This window comes from Anser brachyrhynchus, assembly GCF_964034855.1.
Source record: "Anser brachyrhynchus genome assembly, chromosome: 1".
Classification (NCBI taxonomy): domain Eukaryota; kingdom Metazoa; phylum Chordata; class Aves; order Anseriformes; family Anatidae; genus Anser; species Anser brachyrhynchus.
Window position 1 is genome coordinate 40,908,148 of NC_137694.1, and position 17,856 is coordinate 40,926,003.

The 17,856-nt window shown below is 44.0% G+C and overlaps 2 protein-coding genes across 6 annotated transcripts in view; both read right to left on the minus strand.

Moving 5' to 3' along the window:
* Positions 1-2,634: 2,634 nt before the first annotated feature.
* On the minus strand, positions 2,635-8,693 carry PHLDA1 (pleckstrin homology like domain family A member 1; the record flags this gene model as incomplete). Its single annotated transcript, XM_080577206.1, has 2 exons — positions 2,635-7,269; positions 8,660-8,693. 2 exons carry the CDS (start codon positions 8,691-8,693, stop codon positions 6,230-6,232), a joined length of 1,074 nt encoding a protein of 357 aa, XP_080433332.1. The 3' UTR covers positions 2,635-6,229.
* A 5,691-nt stretch (positions 8,694-14,384) lies between these two features.
* NAP1L1 (nucleosome assembly protein 1 like 1) overlaps positions 14,385-17,856 on the minus strand; it is a 32,131-nt gene continuing 28,659 nt past the window's right edge. For 3 of the 5 annotated variants that reach the window (XM_080606700.1, XM_080606701.1, XM_080606702.1), the window contains exons 13-15: positions 17,262-17,294; positions 16,862-16,912; positions 14,385-15,113 (exon numbers count right to left, since the gene is read on the minus strand). In XM_080606700.1, the coding sequence (XP_080462826.1) occupies positions 15,075-15,113; positions 16,862-16,912; positions 17,262-17,294 (123 nt within the window). In that variant the 3' untranslated portion in view covers positions 14,385-15,074. The remainder of the gene's footprint in view (positions 15,114-16,861; positions 16,913-17,261; positions 17,295-17,856) is intronic. The other 2 variants (XM_080606703.1, XM_080606704.1) reach the window with 1 other exon arrangement.

The following is a 17,856-nucleotide window of genomic DNA, read 5'->3' on the forward strand; positions in this document are numbered from 1 at the left end:
GCTATCGTCCACAGGCCGGGCCCCGAGCACGCCGCGGCGTGAAGAGCACCGTTCCCTCAGAGGACCCCAGGCCTGGCACCGAAGCCAAGGACAGGCTGTGTCTGTGCTTTCGCGGAGCCCCAGCTCGCTCTCTATTTCCATATTTCTAGCCTTGCAGGCGGCCGTAGGTACAAAAGATGCAGCGAGGGACAAAACATGGTCAAAAATTACAGTTAATGAAATAATCGCCTCCTAAACAACATATGACACAATACTTGAGTCCCCTGCAAGTTATAATCAACACCATATGTACAGTCATAAATATCAGAAATATTTACAAAACACTGACAAGATCTTAAAAACAAAAGCAGTGATTTCCTCATCTTGCTGGAAGCATTACAAAACGTGTGGTAAATTGTCTCATTCGAAATATCCCGCTAACCGCAGAGCACAGTGCGCCTCGTTGTAACGGTTACTCACCCTATATGCATTCACTGGCACGTTTAATCTACGATGGCTGACTACAAACCATTGCAGGACAAAGATTACGAGGCAGGGTCGATACTGATTTTGTTTGTGTGAAGCCCGCTGTTGTCATAGCACCCTGTTGCACAAAAGGTAAACCAAGCCATCATCCGACCATTTCCTACGCGGCGGCAGCTGGCATTGATGGAGACATCCATCAGGGTGACTCGAAAAGACTGTAAAATTGGCCAATTTAAAGTGGCTGTGATTAGTCTATACTGGGGCAAATGTCTCTGTTTTGATTTTTCGTCCAAAAACCTAAACGAAACGCCTCTGGCTTTCCCTACAAAGTCTCTTTAGGAAAACTAGTGACTGCTGCAATCAAACCAGGTCATTTGTGCCAGTCATGGGCTTCAAGTGGGTGACAGCTAGCAAGATGACTTCATTTCCCAGCCCCTCACCCGGGAGCTGATGGCGCTTTCCCTGGAAATTCAGTATGTAGCATTAGGCCGAGACCCCACAAGCCCCATCGCTGGTCCCTTGGGTGTCAGGACTCCTTGAAGGGTTTCAGCTCTTACCAGGATCGGTCACCGTCTTCTGCTCTGCCCACCTTCAATGCTGTCAGCAGCAAGGAGGAGCTGTGCGGTGTTTCCAGGGTCCTTATCTCACAAGCCAGAAATCTCTCAGTGGAAAGACAGAAAAATCTTATCAAGAACACTGGAGTCCCCACAGTACTGTTTGTAGCTTCATAACTTAGAAATAAACTGTTTAAAAGACTCTAGTTGGCAGTCATTGCAATGGTTGATCTAAAAAACAGGGGGGGCTTAGGTAAGGGAAGCCATTTGGGCACTTCCTAGAAAGGGCTAATGTGTTGCTGCTGGAAACGGGCAAGTAAAGGTTTGGGTTTAGCTCTTATTTGGGTTCAATTAAAAAGGAAATTGTTTCGTTTCAGCTCTGCTGTGAATTCAATGGGTCTGCAAAGAACCATGCCAGCGCAGAGGGAAAAAAAAAAAGCACTTCAGATGAGACTTCTTTTTATATTTCATTTTGTTTGGAAAACACAGGCGTTGTTCCATCTTCTTGTTGCTCTCCCCCTCAGTTCATTGGAAAAGATGAAAGGCCAATGTTAGTGCTATACTAATCGCTGCACCCTCACTACTGGCATGGGTTCTGGGCGGAGGTCTCGCTTCTGGGCTCTCATTCGTTTGTTTTCTAAACAGAAACAGAAAAGGAGCCACCGTTTTTGCAAAAGGTCACAATCTGTCTTAGTCTGGGAGAAAAAAACAAAAACAAAACAAAAAAAACCCACGGTTGATTTCAATGAATTTTGAATCAGGTCCACAGAATTTAGTTGCTGAAACTTACACTGGTTTCTAAGTTTCAATGTTCATTATGGTGTGTTGGTTTTTTCGGTTTGTTTGTTTGTTTGATCATAAAAATATCTTGAGAAAACCCTGGTAAAACAACATTCCCCAATAGGAAAACAATGGCCCTGGTTTTAGAACCATTTTGCATGTACTGTTTTACATTCTCTTAGTCAAAAGTTAAAGCAGAAAAATAGAGGTGTATTTTCTTTACACCTTTATAGACATCACCATTGATGTGGGAACAGAAACAACGTCAAGCAATGCGATCCTTGTTCTGCTATATTTATGTCCCTACAGAGACACTTATTATTGTGTTAAAAGCTCATGAGGGGCATCTCTAAAAGCCGTAAGCAACGGTGGGCACTTGAGAAGACAATAAATCCACAGATACTTAATTGCAAGCACATAACTTTTCAAAGCTTCTGAGAATCAGCATTTGTGAGAGGTTAGCTCTTTAGCATATTGTTTTCGTATCAAATATTAAGTTCAAATGCCTACAGTTTAGCTGTTTACTAAGGAAAAAGAGTCTCCTAGTTGTTACAAGGACTGCCTTGGAGGCCAAGCAGAGCACTGCTGAAATTAGTGGGACGCGGTGTCGGTGCTCACATCTCTCACTGCTAGAAGGGGGACAGGATGCTGATCCTCGTAATCATGCTACGTGTAAAGATCCGTTGGAGCATCTAGGTGGGTCTTTCCTTCAGAAGAGATCTATACAGGTGGAAAGCCTTCCTCTGAGGCCGCAGGAAAAGCTTAGGTCAGGCCTTAATCATTTTAAAGCTAGAAAAGAGCCCAAACAACCATTCCTTCGACATAGCGAGAACTCTTTCAATAGATACCTCTTTATTTGAAATGGAATGCATCTTGAAAAATATGAAAAATAAATCACATCTCTCGGAAATCATTTATGAGTCATATTTACACACAATCTTTTTGACGACACTGATATTTCTGCTCACAATAGGATATGCTAGAAAACATTTGGTACATCACTGCAGCTATAATTCCAAAGCTGGCATTTGCATATCATGAACAGTAAAAGAGAGGAAATACTTCATGATGTCACAAAAACAACATCCACTTGACCTTTACTTTTTCCCCCAATTTCTAAATTTTCTTGGTACAAAACGGTCACCACAGCTTGAATTTTCTGGCTGCATCCTGCCCCTCAGCCGCTCTTCACTTTTCTTTATTTATTTATTTTTAATCGAGATGTAAAATTTTGACCTCCTTATTGACTGTCTACAACTTTGTTACCTATACCAAGCATTTTCCCATTTTGTTTTACTGGCATTGTTATTTATTCTCGATAAATTTATTTAAACCATATACTGTTTTTTTGTTTTTTTTTTTTTGGGGGGGGGGGTTGCTTTGTTTCTAGTTTGGTTGTTTGTGGGTTTTTTATTTGTTTTGATGAGGGGAAAGACACTATTATTCCTTTTCTTGCGGTTCCACTAGGATGGAGCATAATCTGCTGGAACTACTTTCACGGCCATTTCCTACAAGGCAGTGACAGACAGTATTTAACCAAGCAGCTCCAGTGAAGACTACGGTCAAAAATTGCTATCAGCCGAGAACACCAGGGAATTTAGAGGGTGAGAAAGTTACCAGACTGACCACGTCGGACACCTCAGCCTTCTTTATACTGACACGGCATGAGCCGCAAGCGCGACTGTCCCCAGGGGACCCCAGCCCCTTCGTTTCCCTTTGGTTTCCAGCACGTTGGGTGCCCGTACCCATCCCAGCCGTGACCCGTCAGCCCAGGCTGAGGCACAGAAACAGCTCGAGGTGGATGTTGTGGCGTGACCGTCTGACACCAGCATTTCTACAAAGGTAACACAGTGGGCAATGACAACAGGCAAAAGTTTGTCAGCAAACTAGATCAGTCCAAAGGGTTTTGAGAGAGCATCCTTCAGAACAACTTAAAACAAGAAATGTGAGGTGAAACACAACATTGACCTCGAATCAGTGGATAAACAGCTTTCATTTTGAATTTCCTTTGCTTTTTCAGCCCTTTACATCAATTATATCACTAAAACTCTCATCTTTTGTTTTCAGAGTACAAATACTTCCAAAAGAGCAGTAACATTTCAGCTTTACACCAGATCTGTAGAATTCAGTGGCATTCAGTGGGCTTGTGCCTGCCTGGGACAGGAATACCTGCCTCCACCAGCGAAATAGGCACGTCTCCAATCACGTAGGAACAGTTTTTCATCAAGTACATTTATTCTTCATTAGGCTGAAACATATTTTAGTAGGTGAGATACCAGCGATATGTCTGTATATCTGAAAAGGTGGATTAGTTACTCAGTAAACTGTAATTAACGACTCTAAAGAGAGGAGCCAAATTACAAATTACAGCCTATTTTGTAAGTCTCCAACTAGCTCATTAGAGAATCCCCTTGCAGCTCTAACATCCAAGCATTAGCAGAATGATAATGGCAGATGTACAGAGATGTGGAAATTGGCTATTATGATTGCCAAGACAGCGAATCTAATCCTAGAAGATGCAGGGCACCTTCGACTTCAATTAGTCTCCAAGTAATAACTTTGTTAGGACAGCTGTAATCTACCTCCCCAGGCTTGTCGCACAAACTTTTCGAGGGCCAGATCTGAGAGAAGAGCTCGGGGGCAACCACAGAGGACGGAGGAGGTCTGGGCTTTAACTCTGCCACATTTTGTGTGTCTGTGTGCGTGACCCAGACACCTGGGGGCAGGGGAAAGAAGAAGAGGACAAAGAGAGATCTCTGGTTACTCCTTACAGGGCTGGGAGTAAGCTCAGGTGCACAGCAGACCAGAAAGGACCATCGCACGCAGTAGCAGACTGACTTCTCCTTTTGAGTGTCGCTTCAGAGTTTTGCCTAAAACACTTAGAGAAACAGCTTGAACCAAGATTGTGGGGGTTTTACAGTCAAACTATGTCTCAGTTACACAAACAATGGGGTGCTGGATGCGCAGCTTTGAAAGGTTTTGTTTACGCTCACGTAACTTGTCAAGGGGCCAGAAGCGGTTTTCCTCGCCGCGTTAGTTAAAATAAATAGCTCTGCGGCTGCAGCCTTTTACCTTGAGCCAGAGACAGGGGGGCCCCGAGCTGGTCTGCCCCGCTCACGAGCGCAACTCGTGCCGGAGAGCACCACGAAGCGGGCGCTGCCTGGAGGGTGCTGCCCGGGGATGCACGCGGGGTGCGAGCCCTGGGACGCACACGGGGTGTGCACCCTGGGACGCACACAGCACACGGGGTGTGCATCCTGAGAAGCACACGGGGTGCGTGCCCATCCCGCCCCGGTGAGCAGCTCCCAGCCGCGCTCGCTCGCGCCCACGGCCGAACTCCCGGCGGCTTGCGAGAGGCACAGGAAGACGCACCAGCTGTGCAATTAGCCCTTTGTTTTCCAACTTGGTGGCTTCATCAACATTTTTAGAGGCGAGATCGCACGCCTCTCGCAGCATCTGACAGTGCTGAACACCAAAATTAGTCTAGTTTATCTCAGCTTACGGGGGCTGTGACCAGAATGATGCGTTTGGACACTAAGACATACATAAGATGAATTTTAAACTAGGGGCTACTTTAATGCGAGACATTTAAAAACTGCCATGAAAATAAGGTCGAGAGCCCAGACCGTTTACAAGCAGATGGAACCTTGAATTCGGATGCTAAGAAACATTCATAAATGGTTCTCAGCTGCTGCCCTCCGGCCTGAAGGAGCCGGAGCCTCAAACCCATCGCGGAATCCAGCCGTGATTCCTGCACCAGCGAGGAATCGGGTTGGATTCCCCTCAGCTCACACGTCGAACAGATGGGTTTTAGTCTCGGAATAACCCCTGGCATTACTTTTTTTTTTTTTTTTGAATAACCAAGCGTGTATAGAATTTTATCGTCTTCCACCAGGCGTGTATTTTGAAAGAGAATCATTTATAGCCCGATTTGTAATCGCTCTTCTCACTGGAGAGAAGAGTTTTCACGCGCAGCATGGGTTTCAGCCAAATTCCGAGCCAGACATCACATTTTCCGCGTTAGCGTAACACAGCGTATTTCGGGTAAAACCGAAGGACTTTTTGTCACACCGCACGCCGCCAGGCTACCCGGGGCTTCTGTAGGGCGCTAACGTACGCCGCGCTTTTTCCTTCGCTTTTTGGGCACGGCCTATGCTCCGAAGCGTCCTGCAAACAAGCCTTTGAAAACAAGAAGCCAACAAACGACCAAAACTAATAAATAAGATACGTTAAAGTTACAGTACGTCACGTCTGCCTGGAGTCCCCGGGGCACCGCAGGATCCGTCCCGAGGTCCCCAAACCCGGGGCTGGAGGGGCTCCTGGGCGCGGAGGGCGGCCGGGCGGGGGGTCCCGGCCAGGTCCGCGGGGTGTCCCGCTGGGGGGGGGGGGGGGGCGGCCGGAGCCCCCCTGGGGGGGCCGCGGGGCCGGCGCTAGGCGGAGTTGGAGGCGCTGCGGATGCGGGGGCCGTGGGGCTGCTGCGCCAGGTGCTGCTGCTTCTGGCGGGTGGAGCGCACGGCCAGGATGGCCTGGCGGTTCTTGTACTGCACCATCTGCAGCGTGATCGCCGCGTTCCAGCCCTGCTCCTGCGCGCACCGAAAGTCGATCTCCTTGCCCTCGGCCATCACCACGGTGAAGTACACGTACTTGCCCTTCCGCTCCACGCAGTCCACCGTCTTCATGTTGGAGAAGTGCAGCTCCTTGATCTTGGCAGCCGGCTCGGCGCCCGGCGGCTGCTGCTGCTGCTGGGCCGGCTGCTGGGGCTGCGGCTGCTGCTTGGGGGGCGCGAGGAGCAGCCCCTCCTCGGTGAGGATGCAGCGCTTCTTCTTCCAGAGCTGCAGCAGCCCGTCGCTCCTCTTCTCCAGCACGCCCTCCTTCACCGCCTTGCAGCCGCCCTCCAGCATCCTCCCGGCTCCGCGGGGGCTGGGCTCGGCGGGCGGCAGCCGGCACCAGCCGAGGAGCCGCCGCCGGAGCGCCCCGGCCCGCGGGATGCGGAGCGGCTGCCGCCCGTGGCGCGGCGTGGCTGCGCCCTCCCCCCGTCCCCTCCCGCTCGCCTTTTCAGCTCGCCTCGCCCACCCCGGCCGGGGCGACACCCAGCGGAAAGGGCGGCCCCCGCCGACACGCGGGGAGCCGGCGCCGCCCCGGCACCGCCGCCCCCTCGCCGGGCACCCCGGGCGGAGCCCCCCAAAGGCGGCTGCGGAGCCCCCCCGGGGAGGCCGGGGACGGAGGAGCGGAGTTTCGGCTGGGGAAGGGGCTCGGCGCTGCCGGGAGCCACACGCAGCCCCCCTCCGCCTCGCTGCTGCGCCTGCAAGGCGAGCACGGCCCTCTGCCCCCTGCAGCGGGCGGGGAGGGATGGGGAGAGAAGGGGACGCTCCCGGCTTCGGAACGTTAGGAGGGAACTCGGAAAACGTCCCAGGTGGCCCCCAGATAAGAGCCCCGTTCGCGGTGAGCCGGGGCTGTTGCCAGACGGTTGCTTGTTGTTAGAGTCCTGCCCCCCGGCCAGCTTTTGGGTTGTGGTTGCAGAAACCCTTTATTTGCATAGAAAAGCCAACGGGCTGAGGGTTAAGCTGTTTTAAAACTCTTTGAGTTATCAAGATGCAAGATCAAGAGGCAAGGTAACTGAATGTGGCTGATGGCTCTATGTCTCACTAGACTCAAGAACAGTGCTTTGCTTTTATTTATTTTTTTTTATTTTTAAACATGTATTTAAAAGGACCATAAAAAATAAAAACCACCTCCTCACCCTGCTCTTAGGAGGCAGGAAGCAGGTCATGCTATGGCAGAGGTCAGCAGGAACACCTTAGAAAAAAATCAACATTAATGATTGCTTAAAAGGAATTTCTCTCTGATAGTTTCCTCTTGCCTGTCTTGCAAGTTTGAACTTCAAGCATAAAAGGTAAGTTAATTCTGATTAATTGTTTACCTCTCCCTGATTTAAGTAGTGAAAGCAATTAAAAGTAATTTGGTTGTTTTACCTTTCCTAAAGTAACTAGGAAGAATCTCAAATCAGGAACAAAGGTAAGGTACTAGCTACACCAAAAAGAGGGATTAATATCCTAAAGGTCACTTTAGAAAACAGTCCCTTCGCCTTGGAGCTTAGTACACACACTAACAGTCTATTCTCACAAGTCTCACACTTACTTTAATAGAGGTACACACTCATTTTAAGAAGAGCTGAACATCATTCACAGTTGTCTCAAGCTGTAGCTCATTGCCATTTCTACCTGAATGCTCCCTGCAATTACCTGCATCTTCATCTCCTGACCCTCCCACAAGGAGCCTCACACACAGCTCAAAGGGAGTAAGAGAATCTCCCAGCTTTTCACGTTTTGCATCTACTTTACTCTTGATTACGTGTCAAAGTGTTAACATTCATCCATATTCATCTATAGCAATCTACAACTTGATTAAAACACTAAGTTTATAAGGCACAGGACACTGAACTACACCCACAGAACACAAGGTCCCAGAAATCAATTTCCTAAAGGGGGCCTATAGGAAAGCTGGGGAGGGAGTGGAGTGACAGGACAAAGAGTAATGGTTTTAAGATTTAAAAAGAGTTTAAGATTTAGATTAGACATTAGGAAGAAATCCTTCCCTCAGGTGGTGAGGCCCTGGCACAGGCTGCCCAGAGCAGCTGTGGATGCCCCATCCCTGGAGGTGCTCAAGGCCAGGCTGGATGGGGCTTTGGGCAACCTGGTCTGGTGGGAGGTGTCCCTGCCCATGGCAGGGGGCTGGAACTGGGTGGGCTTTAGGGTCCCTTCCAACCCAAACCACTCTGTGATTCTAATTGACCTGTACACTTTTGGTTGCTGCTTCATTACTCTACGTGACCAGTCATTTGCTTCCTAGCAAACACTAACCAGTAGTATGGAAACTACTGTAGGAGTCCCACATTATTCTGCAGCAAGCATCCAATTTTTTTTTCCCTTGCAACACTGCACTGTAACATTTATATAGAGATTGTGTTTTAACATGAGCATTTTTTGCTTGTTCTCAGTGCTGGGAGTAATTTGCAATTAATCAACAAAAAAGTGAGTACAGAAAGCCATAGAATTTCATCCAGTATACAGGAGAAGGGGATTAAGTTCATTTCACTTTGGCCTTCCATTGTATAAAGTTCTCAGTTGTCTTGTAGTAAATGTTGGATGTCAGCTTTTTAACCCAACTCTAAGCACCATGGACATACTCTGCTAATGTACTCACAACTGTTTATTCCTGGTGAAATTCATCTAAGCATGTAATCAGAAGTAAACATGCAAAACATCCATTTCAAACTGTATTCTGTATGTCAGCAAGTATTAACAGACATTTAAAATACACTATATTTGACCAAAAACACCAGAGCAGTCAGAATTTAGGAGACTTAGGTTAAAGGAAATACTGACAGAGTTTCATGGTAAAAGAACATGATATCCCAAATTTTATTGCTCAGAATTTACTAAATAACAAACTTTGTTTTCCTAGCTGGAAGTCACAACTGAACTTCCTGAAACATTTCTTAGAATTAGTATCTTGAAAACCCACATTCAACACTGTTAAGCCCACTGCATGTCCCACTGAGGTTTTACCTGACTTTCCTTTAAATATGTATTTAAAGCACTGCAATGATATTAAATGTTCTGCAGCTGCTACCATTAAGTTTCACTAAATGGTATGCAGGTTCTGCATCTGTTCCTACTTTGAGAAAGTTCTTCTGATATAGCTGATGCACAGATGCCTCCTACTGTCAAACCTGAAATACTACAACCTGAAAAAACACTGATTCTTAGAAGAATCTATTTTTCCCTTATTAAATTTTTCCTTTTGTTTAATTGCTCTAAGTTAATACTGGTAACATGAATATTTGGTCATTAGGTACATTCAGTCTCCTATATCATAAGCTCCCTAATTTAAAGGCTTCAGTAGAATAAATTTTGTATGTGTAAACTTAATTACTCTTACTGTAATTACTCTTTAAAGTGTTCTTTTTAAACCCTGAGGCAAGTTAAAAACTGTTTTGGGAAGCCACCATGAAAGACTAAGAAGCCCATAATTTTAGTGTTCTCCTGGGTAATAAAAAAGAGCAGCTTGATACCAACAATCAACTAATTTCAGAGATGCTAAATCTACACTGAGTGACAACACCCATTTCATTACACAGAAATAAATGGCTAAAACAGCAAAAGGGTTAAGGGGGAAACTTAAAAAGAAGCTTAAAAAGAAGCATGATCTAGTCATTGCTGGACAGAAGCAAGATGAGAAAATAGCCATTGAGAAATACATGACAAATTGAAGTGTTGCAATATGATTAGAACAATTATACCGAGTGCTTACTTCATAAACGATTTTCTTGACCTTCAGTGTCTCCAAGTAACTTTACTGGAACTTCCTGCTGACTGAACACTGAAGCACCCAGCATGGAATCCGGAGAGCAGTCGTTTCCTTTTATGAATTCCTTCTTACTGATACCGGTGCTTATCTCACAGTAAACCAGGCATAACCAGATGAAGTATTTACCCAAACCACCAGTTGCATTGCGCCAGGCTTTGGTGTTCCCTACGAAGCACAGTATGACAGTGCCAAATGAAGAAGCTGTGTGCAAGGGGCAGACTGGCATTGCAGCTGCTCCAGCCTGGCTTCTCGAGAGTTCCTTGCACTTCACAGGTAGCTGTCTGTCTTTCAAATTTTTTTATAAAGCACTTGAGCACCCACTGGAGAGCAAAGCCAGCCTGTAAGAGGGTTTAAGTGACCTGAAGTCTCTCAGCGTTGATCACCTAGTGCTGAGTAAGACATGCTGCGAGTTCAAACATACCGACTGCTTTTCATCAGCTCCAGGATAAGCATCAAGTTTGGGTGGGTACCTGCAACACTTGAGCACATAAAAGTACATCTGACAACAGCTGAAATTCAGCAGCAGCAGAGGGAACTCCTCTTGTGATCTCAGCACACTTCAGTTAGATACCTATTGACACAACAAGAGTTCTTCCGCTAAACCTCCACACTTCTTTTGCACCCACTTCTAGTATACACCAAGCAGATCCAAGTGTGGAATACCTTATCTTTTTGCTTGGTGTGCTCTGTGCTTGCCTGCTTCGCTTGTTCTAGTTTTCCTGCAAAAGCTGAGGGATGCAGGCCACATGTGGAAGGCTAACAGCAGCCTAACAGAAGGATTTAAGAAGCAATGGGATGGAAGCCATCACTTGACACAACCTGTCATACAAAAGCTTCCAACTCATCTTGATCTGACAGTGTAGGACCCTTACTATTTCCAGGAAATGGATTTATGTTCACTTTAGGTAAGCATTAGTGATTACAGGTCACTACTTTGACACTCATTTGAGAACTTAAAAGAATCAGTGCATCTCAAATAGAACGGATCAATTCTGAAGTGCAACCAAGGTTGGGGTGAGTATCAGTTACTTGACTAACTTGTACACACAAGCCTTGGACAGGGTACACTACCTGGAAAAGGCTATGTCAGCACAGAAGGAAGGAGGAGCTGCTGTAGAGCTGAATCCACCTTCCCAAACACCTGCACAGCTTTAGTTCCATCCAATACACTACATAAAAGAAATGCCTTTGTTATCAGACTGTCCCCTTTTATACATAGCTCAGCGTTTTGTTTCCACTGAAAACACAGTGCAGTCTTCACACCCAGCACAACACAAGGCATCTGAGAAACAACTGCTGCACAGATGTTTGTGAATACAGAAATCTCTGGTGATTAGCTCACATTCTCTATCAATTTCTGATTGAGGTCAACAACAGTGGGCCCTAAAACAAAGGGAAAGTTTAAGCATCAGCTTGAAGGCAAAGATGAACACAGTAAGCTCTTGCAGTTTTCTACATTCTGCTGTGTTTTTCATTTAACAAGTAAAAAACATGTCAAAGTTATACTACCTGCTATATAGGTTGGGAAACATTGGTTCCAATAATCTGATTAAGAAGTCTAAGCCTGTGAAGCTAGTTGTGGAAGACCTCAGTAAGAAAAGCTGATATTTAGAACATCCCCCCTCTCCAGAAAACAAGCCTTAAGAATGCTAAACTTAATTCTGGTCTACTACTTCATTTCAGGATACTGTTTAAAATCATTAACGGAGCTATACCATACAGGAAAACCCATTAGTGCTAACGTAATCTAATCTACAGTTGTCAGAAATGTAGAATTAACAAGCAGCACCCCAATCCATCAAGCACAAGCTCTGAGCATCCTTCTGCCTCATGCAAAGTCTCAGTTGATTCTCCTGCCTCTTTCCTCACGAACCTCATTTCTCCCCCCGATAGTTCTCACTTCAATATAGCAACCAAAACCAGAAGACCCCACTTGCACAAATCCTAAACTTTAGTGTAGCGCAGTACTGCAACAGCTAAGAAATCTGATTTCTTGTGACACATTTTCCTAGCCTGAAGTTCATAAGATAACTGACTTACTCTCCTGAAATACTAATGAACAGTTTCTCTACAGCTGGTATAAATCCATAGGAAGCAAAAAGAATGAGTCACAGTACTCCAATCAGTGGTGAAAGTTTAATGTTCCTGCTACATACTGCCTTTCCAAATTGCTAAACAAGAGAGTTGTTCATCACAAAACCATGCTGAGCACTGAAACAGTTTGTATTTAACCAGTGCCATTAGAACTGGCACCTCAATTTGTATGATTGTATCCTTCCTTTTGCTGCAGCCTGGAGAGCACAAGAACTGCTGATTTAGTACTAGCAAACCAATCTAGAGAGCAGCTTACCAAAATCTGTCACCCGCGTGGATTCACGGCTCTGGATCTTGCAGGCTGCAAGTTATCTTTAACATCTACCAGCTCTCCTTCTCAAACACAGTATCATGTTGTATAAGATAACAAATGAGAAAGTAACTTCAATACAAGCTACATTTCATAAGAACAGTGACTTCAGAAATTCGCTGGACAACTTGTGACAGTGCTTCCTCTTTTCAGGATACTGTTGCCAGATGCTGTTAGCAAAAATGGGCTAGATCTAAGTAAGGACTTCAGATACTTCTCATGTCCAGAAACGTGAACCCCAAAGCCCTGTGTTAGTTACTGACAGAGGTCATAACACGCCATCAGTTTGGTCTCTGCATGACCTAAAGTTCAAGTTTTAACAATAAGTGCTTGGTTTCAACTTAATCCTGGGAGACATTCACAGAAACCAAGTGATACCCAAACACCTGGCAGGGTCAGCATCTCAAAGGATAAGCATATTCTGTCAGGATTAACATTATCACAAGACCACAACCACATCTACTTTAAGACATGTATGTACCATAGTTATGCTAACCTTTTATTACTGTATTTTTCTATGCTGTGATCTGTGTGTTAACCTAAATAAACACTTAAGAACACAGCTTTGACAGTCCTGTTTCATATACAGCTTTAGATAACATGGGCTCCTTTTCCCAAATCCATAGATACCTAGAAAGGATAAAGATGACACCTGGCAGGGATTCTGAAATTATGCCCTGCAGTATTCAAAACTTGAACGAACACAAAGAAACAATCACTTTTGAGCACACTAGACCTACTTCCTCTCAGGCATTTGCAGAGTAAGAGCATTTGGGATACGCTTCATTATGTCTTACCTACCTTCTAAGCAAGAGACTTACTGGAGAAACTTCATCCACAACCCCATGCTTACATGGCTGTTGACTCCTGCTTGTCCTGCTTTTTTTCAATGCTTTAACCCTTCATAGCTACCTCAGTATATCAATGGCAAGGAACAGAGTAGCTACTGCAGAAATAGACACATGGTTAGCTGGGTACTTCTTCATTGGCCTGTGAGGACCTTCTCACCCCCCCCAAAAAGTTGCCTACATACTTATTTAGAAGATCAGAATTTCTACAATTATGTAAAGAACGAGACTGTAGAGTACAATAGCATCCTGCTGACTGGAAAAAGTTGAATGGAAGACATCAGTTCACAGTCTCCTCAAGTTGAGTGCATTCAAACCAACATCTCAAGAGCACCTTCACTGGTAGGCTACAGACAGAACTAGTATGAAAGATCTAGCCCATGCTTCAACTTGCAGTGAACATCCAGTATAGACAACACATGAACCACAGCATGCAAACAAGCATAGTGAACAAAACATTCGGTGAGAAAGGAAGAATTCCTTGGGTTTTGGTTCCTCCTCCTTAGATGCTTAATAGTGAGTACAAACTAGAATACAGCTACGTGTTCTAGCAGTCTTAGGTTACAGAGCAAATTTTGTTCAGGACAATGTAGCTCTGTCTACAGAGACTAGAAATTCATACACCTTTCTTTGGTCCAGATTTCACACTAATAACCCAATGCCTTAGAATCAGGCATGGCAATATCCAAGTCCTTTATCAGATCTAGCCCCACTTCTAAAATACCATCTTCTCAAAATGGCAGTGTTGACCACTTGCTGAAACATGTAGCTCAGATTCAGAAGTATAGCGCTGCAAATGGAAAGTGTGAATCAAAAGCTTTCCAAACTGCTTTTAAAATGCTATGTAACTTGCTTTTCAGTGACTCAGTTTTTGTTTCTAGCAAAAAGTGAGCTACAGCATGAAAGATACACCTTTTCAGTTTACACATGCAGATACACACATCATAATGAAACAAGACTAGCTTCTGAAAATACTAGGTTTTATTCACACCCCAGTGGTAAACAATAACCTTAATATGAGGACTAGGTTTCTTTTGTAGATCACTATGTCACATAAAATACAAAACCCATAGCATAAACAAGCTGACAGTTATGAATGTTTAATGTGGTCTCGCTGGAAATTAAACAAGTCATACTAATCTTCTCAAGTAGTCAAATTCAAAATGCATCATCATCTCCTAGTTAGTACAAGTCACTGCCATTTCTATAACAAAGTAATGAAGGCACAGCTAGTGCAAGCAGACTTAAACCCGTTCAGACTACTGGGCTGAAAAATACTTTGGTTGGTTCTTCAGGAGAGAGTTTTCTCTAAACAAATATTGGTCTCGGTTAACAGTTCTGATAATCTTCACAGCTGCAGTCTAATAGCTACATGACAAAGACTTCACAAGAACCAAACTATGTAGCAATGAATTAACATTCATGCTTTAGGGGATTTACTGCATTCTACATATTGGCAGAAAATTATACTGTTAAAATGCTAGGTAGATTGAACCTACATTTTAAACTGGTTCTTATGCTTTTGATTTTATTTTTTTTAACAAATTGGTTACTTAATTCTACCAAGATACAAAACATAAGGCTGTAAGTAACTAATAGTTGTGTTTAGGCTATTACAGTGCAGGTAATCCTCAAGGCCACATACACACTGCTTCACTGCTGCTTGCATTCTGCTGGGTTTTGATCCTTCTGCTGAGAAAAAAGGAAATATCAGTTTACAGATATCAATACTTTAAAGGAGTTATTAGAATTGCTAAGCACACTTTCAAGTTCCAGTATTCAAGCTCTTGCATCTCCTCCCCTAAGCTAATTGCCCAGGGTTAGTAATACTGCCAACCAAAGATAACAATCATCTTTGGGTGTGGCAACATTCACAACACTTATTTTGTTAATGCATACATATATATGACGGATGCAAAACAAATCAGTTCAGAATTAAATGCAGCGAATGACACCGAAACTGGAAAAGGAGGAGGTCAGTTATGTATCATATCAAACAGGCTGGCTCAGAAGCATAGGCTTCAGAAACAACCATACCTTCTATACAGTTTGAAGCAAAAAGCCTTCCCATAGTCAATAAAGGCACAGCCTTTCTCTAGAAGCCATTGCATAGCAGTACACTGGAACACCAAATCATGGTATGTTCTTAGCACTCTGGAAACTTCTTTTGAAATAAATTCCAGTTGCTAGAAAAATCCCAAGTGCAAATTAAGAGCACTTCTATACTGAAGCAGGCAATCAACTATACCTCACAGTATAATATGGGCATTTATGGAAAAGGCTCTGGGTGGTTACGAGTTCCATTGCAAGTTTTACTACACTGCTTTGTCTGGGATTGCTATTCTAGGACCACAGTGCTAACTTTCAGCCTGTGATTAGCTTACAACTATTTGTGATTTCACACTGTAGAACCACCGCCATCTGCCTCTCTAAGCCTTTGGCAGTTCTCAAACAGAACATACGATCTTGCCCTTAGCTGTTTAGCCTAGCAAAAAACAATCTCAAGTGGTAGAAACAAGAAGCCCAATTTGCATCTGTTTCATTTTGATTCCAAAACTTTCTTGAACTGGAAGCAATTTAAATACACTATTGCAGATGAAACATCCTCAATAGGTAGTACATTTTGATTAAAAGTTCTATACCCCACATCTTTCCAACTACAATGTTAAAATTATAGTATTGTGATTGCAGTTCAAACCATTCCTACTGAAAAATATACTGCCTCATTTGAAATAACGGGGACATGTCACAGCAGACATTTTGAGTTAACACAGCTTCATTTTTCTGACTGCAGCTTTCACCTTTCACCATCAGGTGCTTCCAGGATGCCTTTTGCTCAGCCAGTAAAAAAAAAGTCAATTTAGTGCCTTGCAATCACTTTCAGCTAACCAAGCCCAACAGCCATTTGCCCTGACTGAAATTTAAAACAAAGCTGCCAGTTTGTTGGCTGTCCACATCTTAGTGCCTGACTGTAAATGCATTCCTGAACTTTGACTTCCGCTACCTCAGGAAATAACAGGTTTGCTATCACCTCCCCCTGAAAAAAGGGTGATAGATTCCCCCAGCACAGTACAAGAATCAGCTTGTAACAAGTTCCCCAAACCTGAACACTGGTTACTTGAACAGTTCTCTGCATGTCCTTATGACTACTGTTCAACATTTCCATCACTGAACTAAAACAACAACTTGCTGCAAGGTAAGTTTATAGAAAACCGAACTTGACGCCAAGCATTACTTTTACAAAACATTCCTTAGTGAAAGAACTTCAGAAACAGTTGCCACATCAATATTACTGCCAGAACTGGGACTAAAACAGTCTCAGCCAAAAAAATCACTAAGAATTACTAAATGCTTAAATTAAAACTCAAGATTTAGCCTGCATTAAATATTAGGGATGTGAATGCATACGCATACTTCAAATATTCCTTGTAATTTCTTACTTTTGGGTCATAATCAGGATCGTTTTCTTCATCTGCTTCTTCTTCCCCCTCCTGAAAGAAAACAGTTGTTTACATTTTGCTAGCTTATCTACATTAGTTTCCCAAACCATTTTCAAGAACATTAAATTCTATTCTGAAATGAATTAACTACCACTTCAAATTATGCATACGGTATTAGTTTACCCTCTACAAAGTGCATCACTTTTTACTGTTTCAACTTGATTCGTAAGATATCTCAAGGTTGCTTTCCCCCCCAGTCTGGATCTATAAAGACAAGCTGTTGTACCTTACATTCATAAGCATAACTTAAACTGAGTGTCCAAAGCATTCAAAAACTAAAGGAACTTATTCCAGACAAACAACAGAAAGGAAACTAAATCAAGGGAATCTGTCAACCCACCTCATCATCTGCCTCTTCACCTTCTTCATCATACTAGGAAAGAAAAGAAATGGTTTTGACAGTGTCGTAAATGCAGTCATTTCAGACAGCAATTCATTCAGGATAACTTAAGTAGGTGCCAGAGACCATCCGCACTGTATTGTGCTTTAAGAGAGCATCCTATAGCTGACAGATTTAAGAAAGCTTTATGAACGAATAATCTCAAGCTACGCTCTGGCAGAGAAAGCTTCCAGCTTTATATTCCTGATGTGTTATGCTGGAAGAGATGATCAGCCTGTGGTAACACCTCTGTCCAGCAGGGCGTGTCAAAGCGCAAGGCCGTCCATACCATCACTTCCCTCTTCCACCCAACCCCCCCAACATCCACCGCTCTGGACTAAAGGTTACCCTTGGACAGTCTGAAAATCCAGCTCAGTGCTGGACCTGTCTCACCCAAACCAGCTCAATAAATTCATCAGGCGTGTCAAACTGTGCTCGCTTGTGGGGAGGCAGGGGGAAGGAAATGTTTTATCTATATACAGAGCTCTATCGTAACTCTATCGTAACTCTATCGTAACTCTATCGTAACTCTATCGTAACTCTATCGTAACTCTAT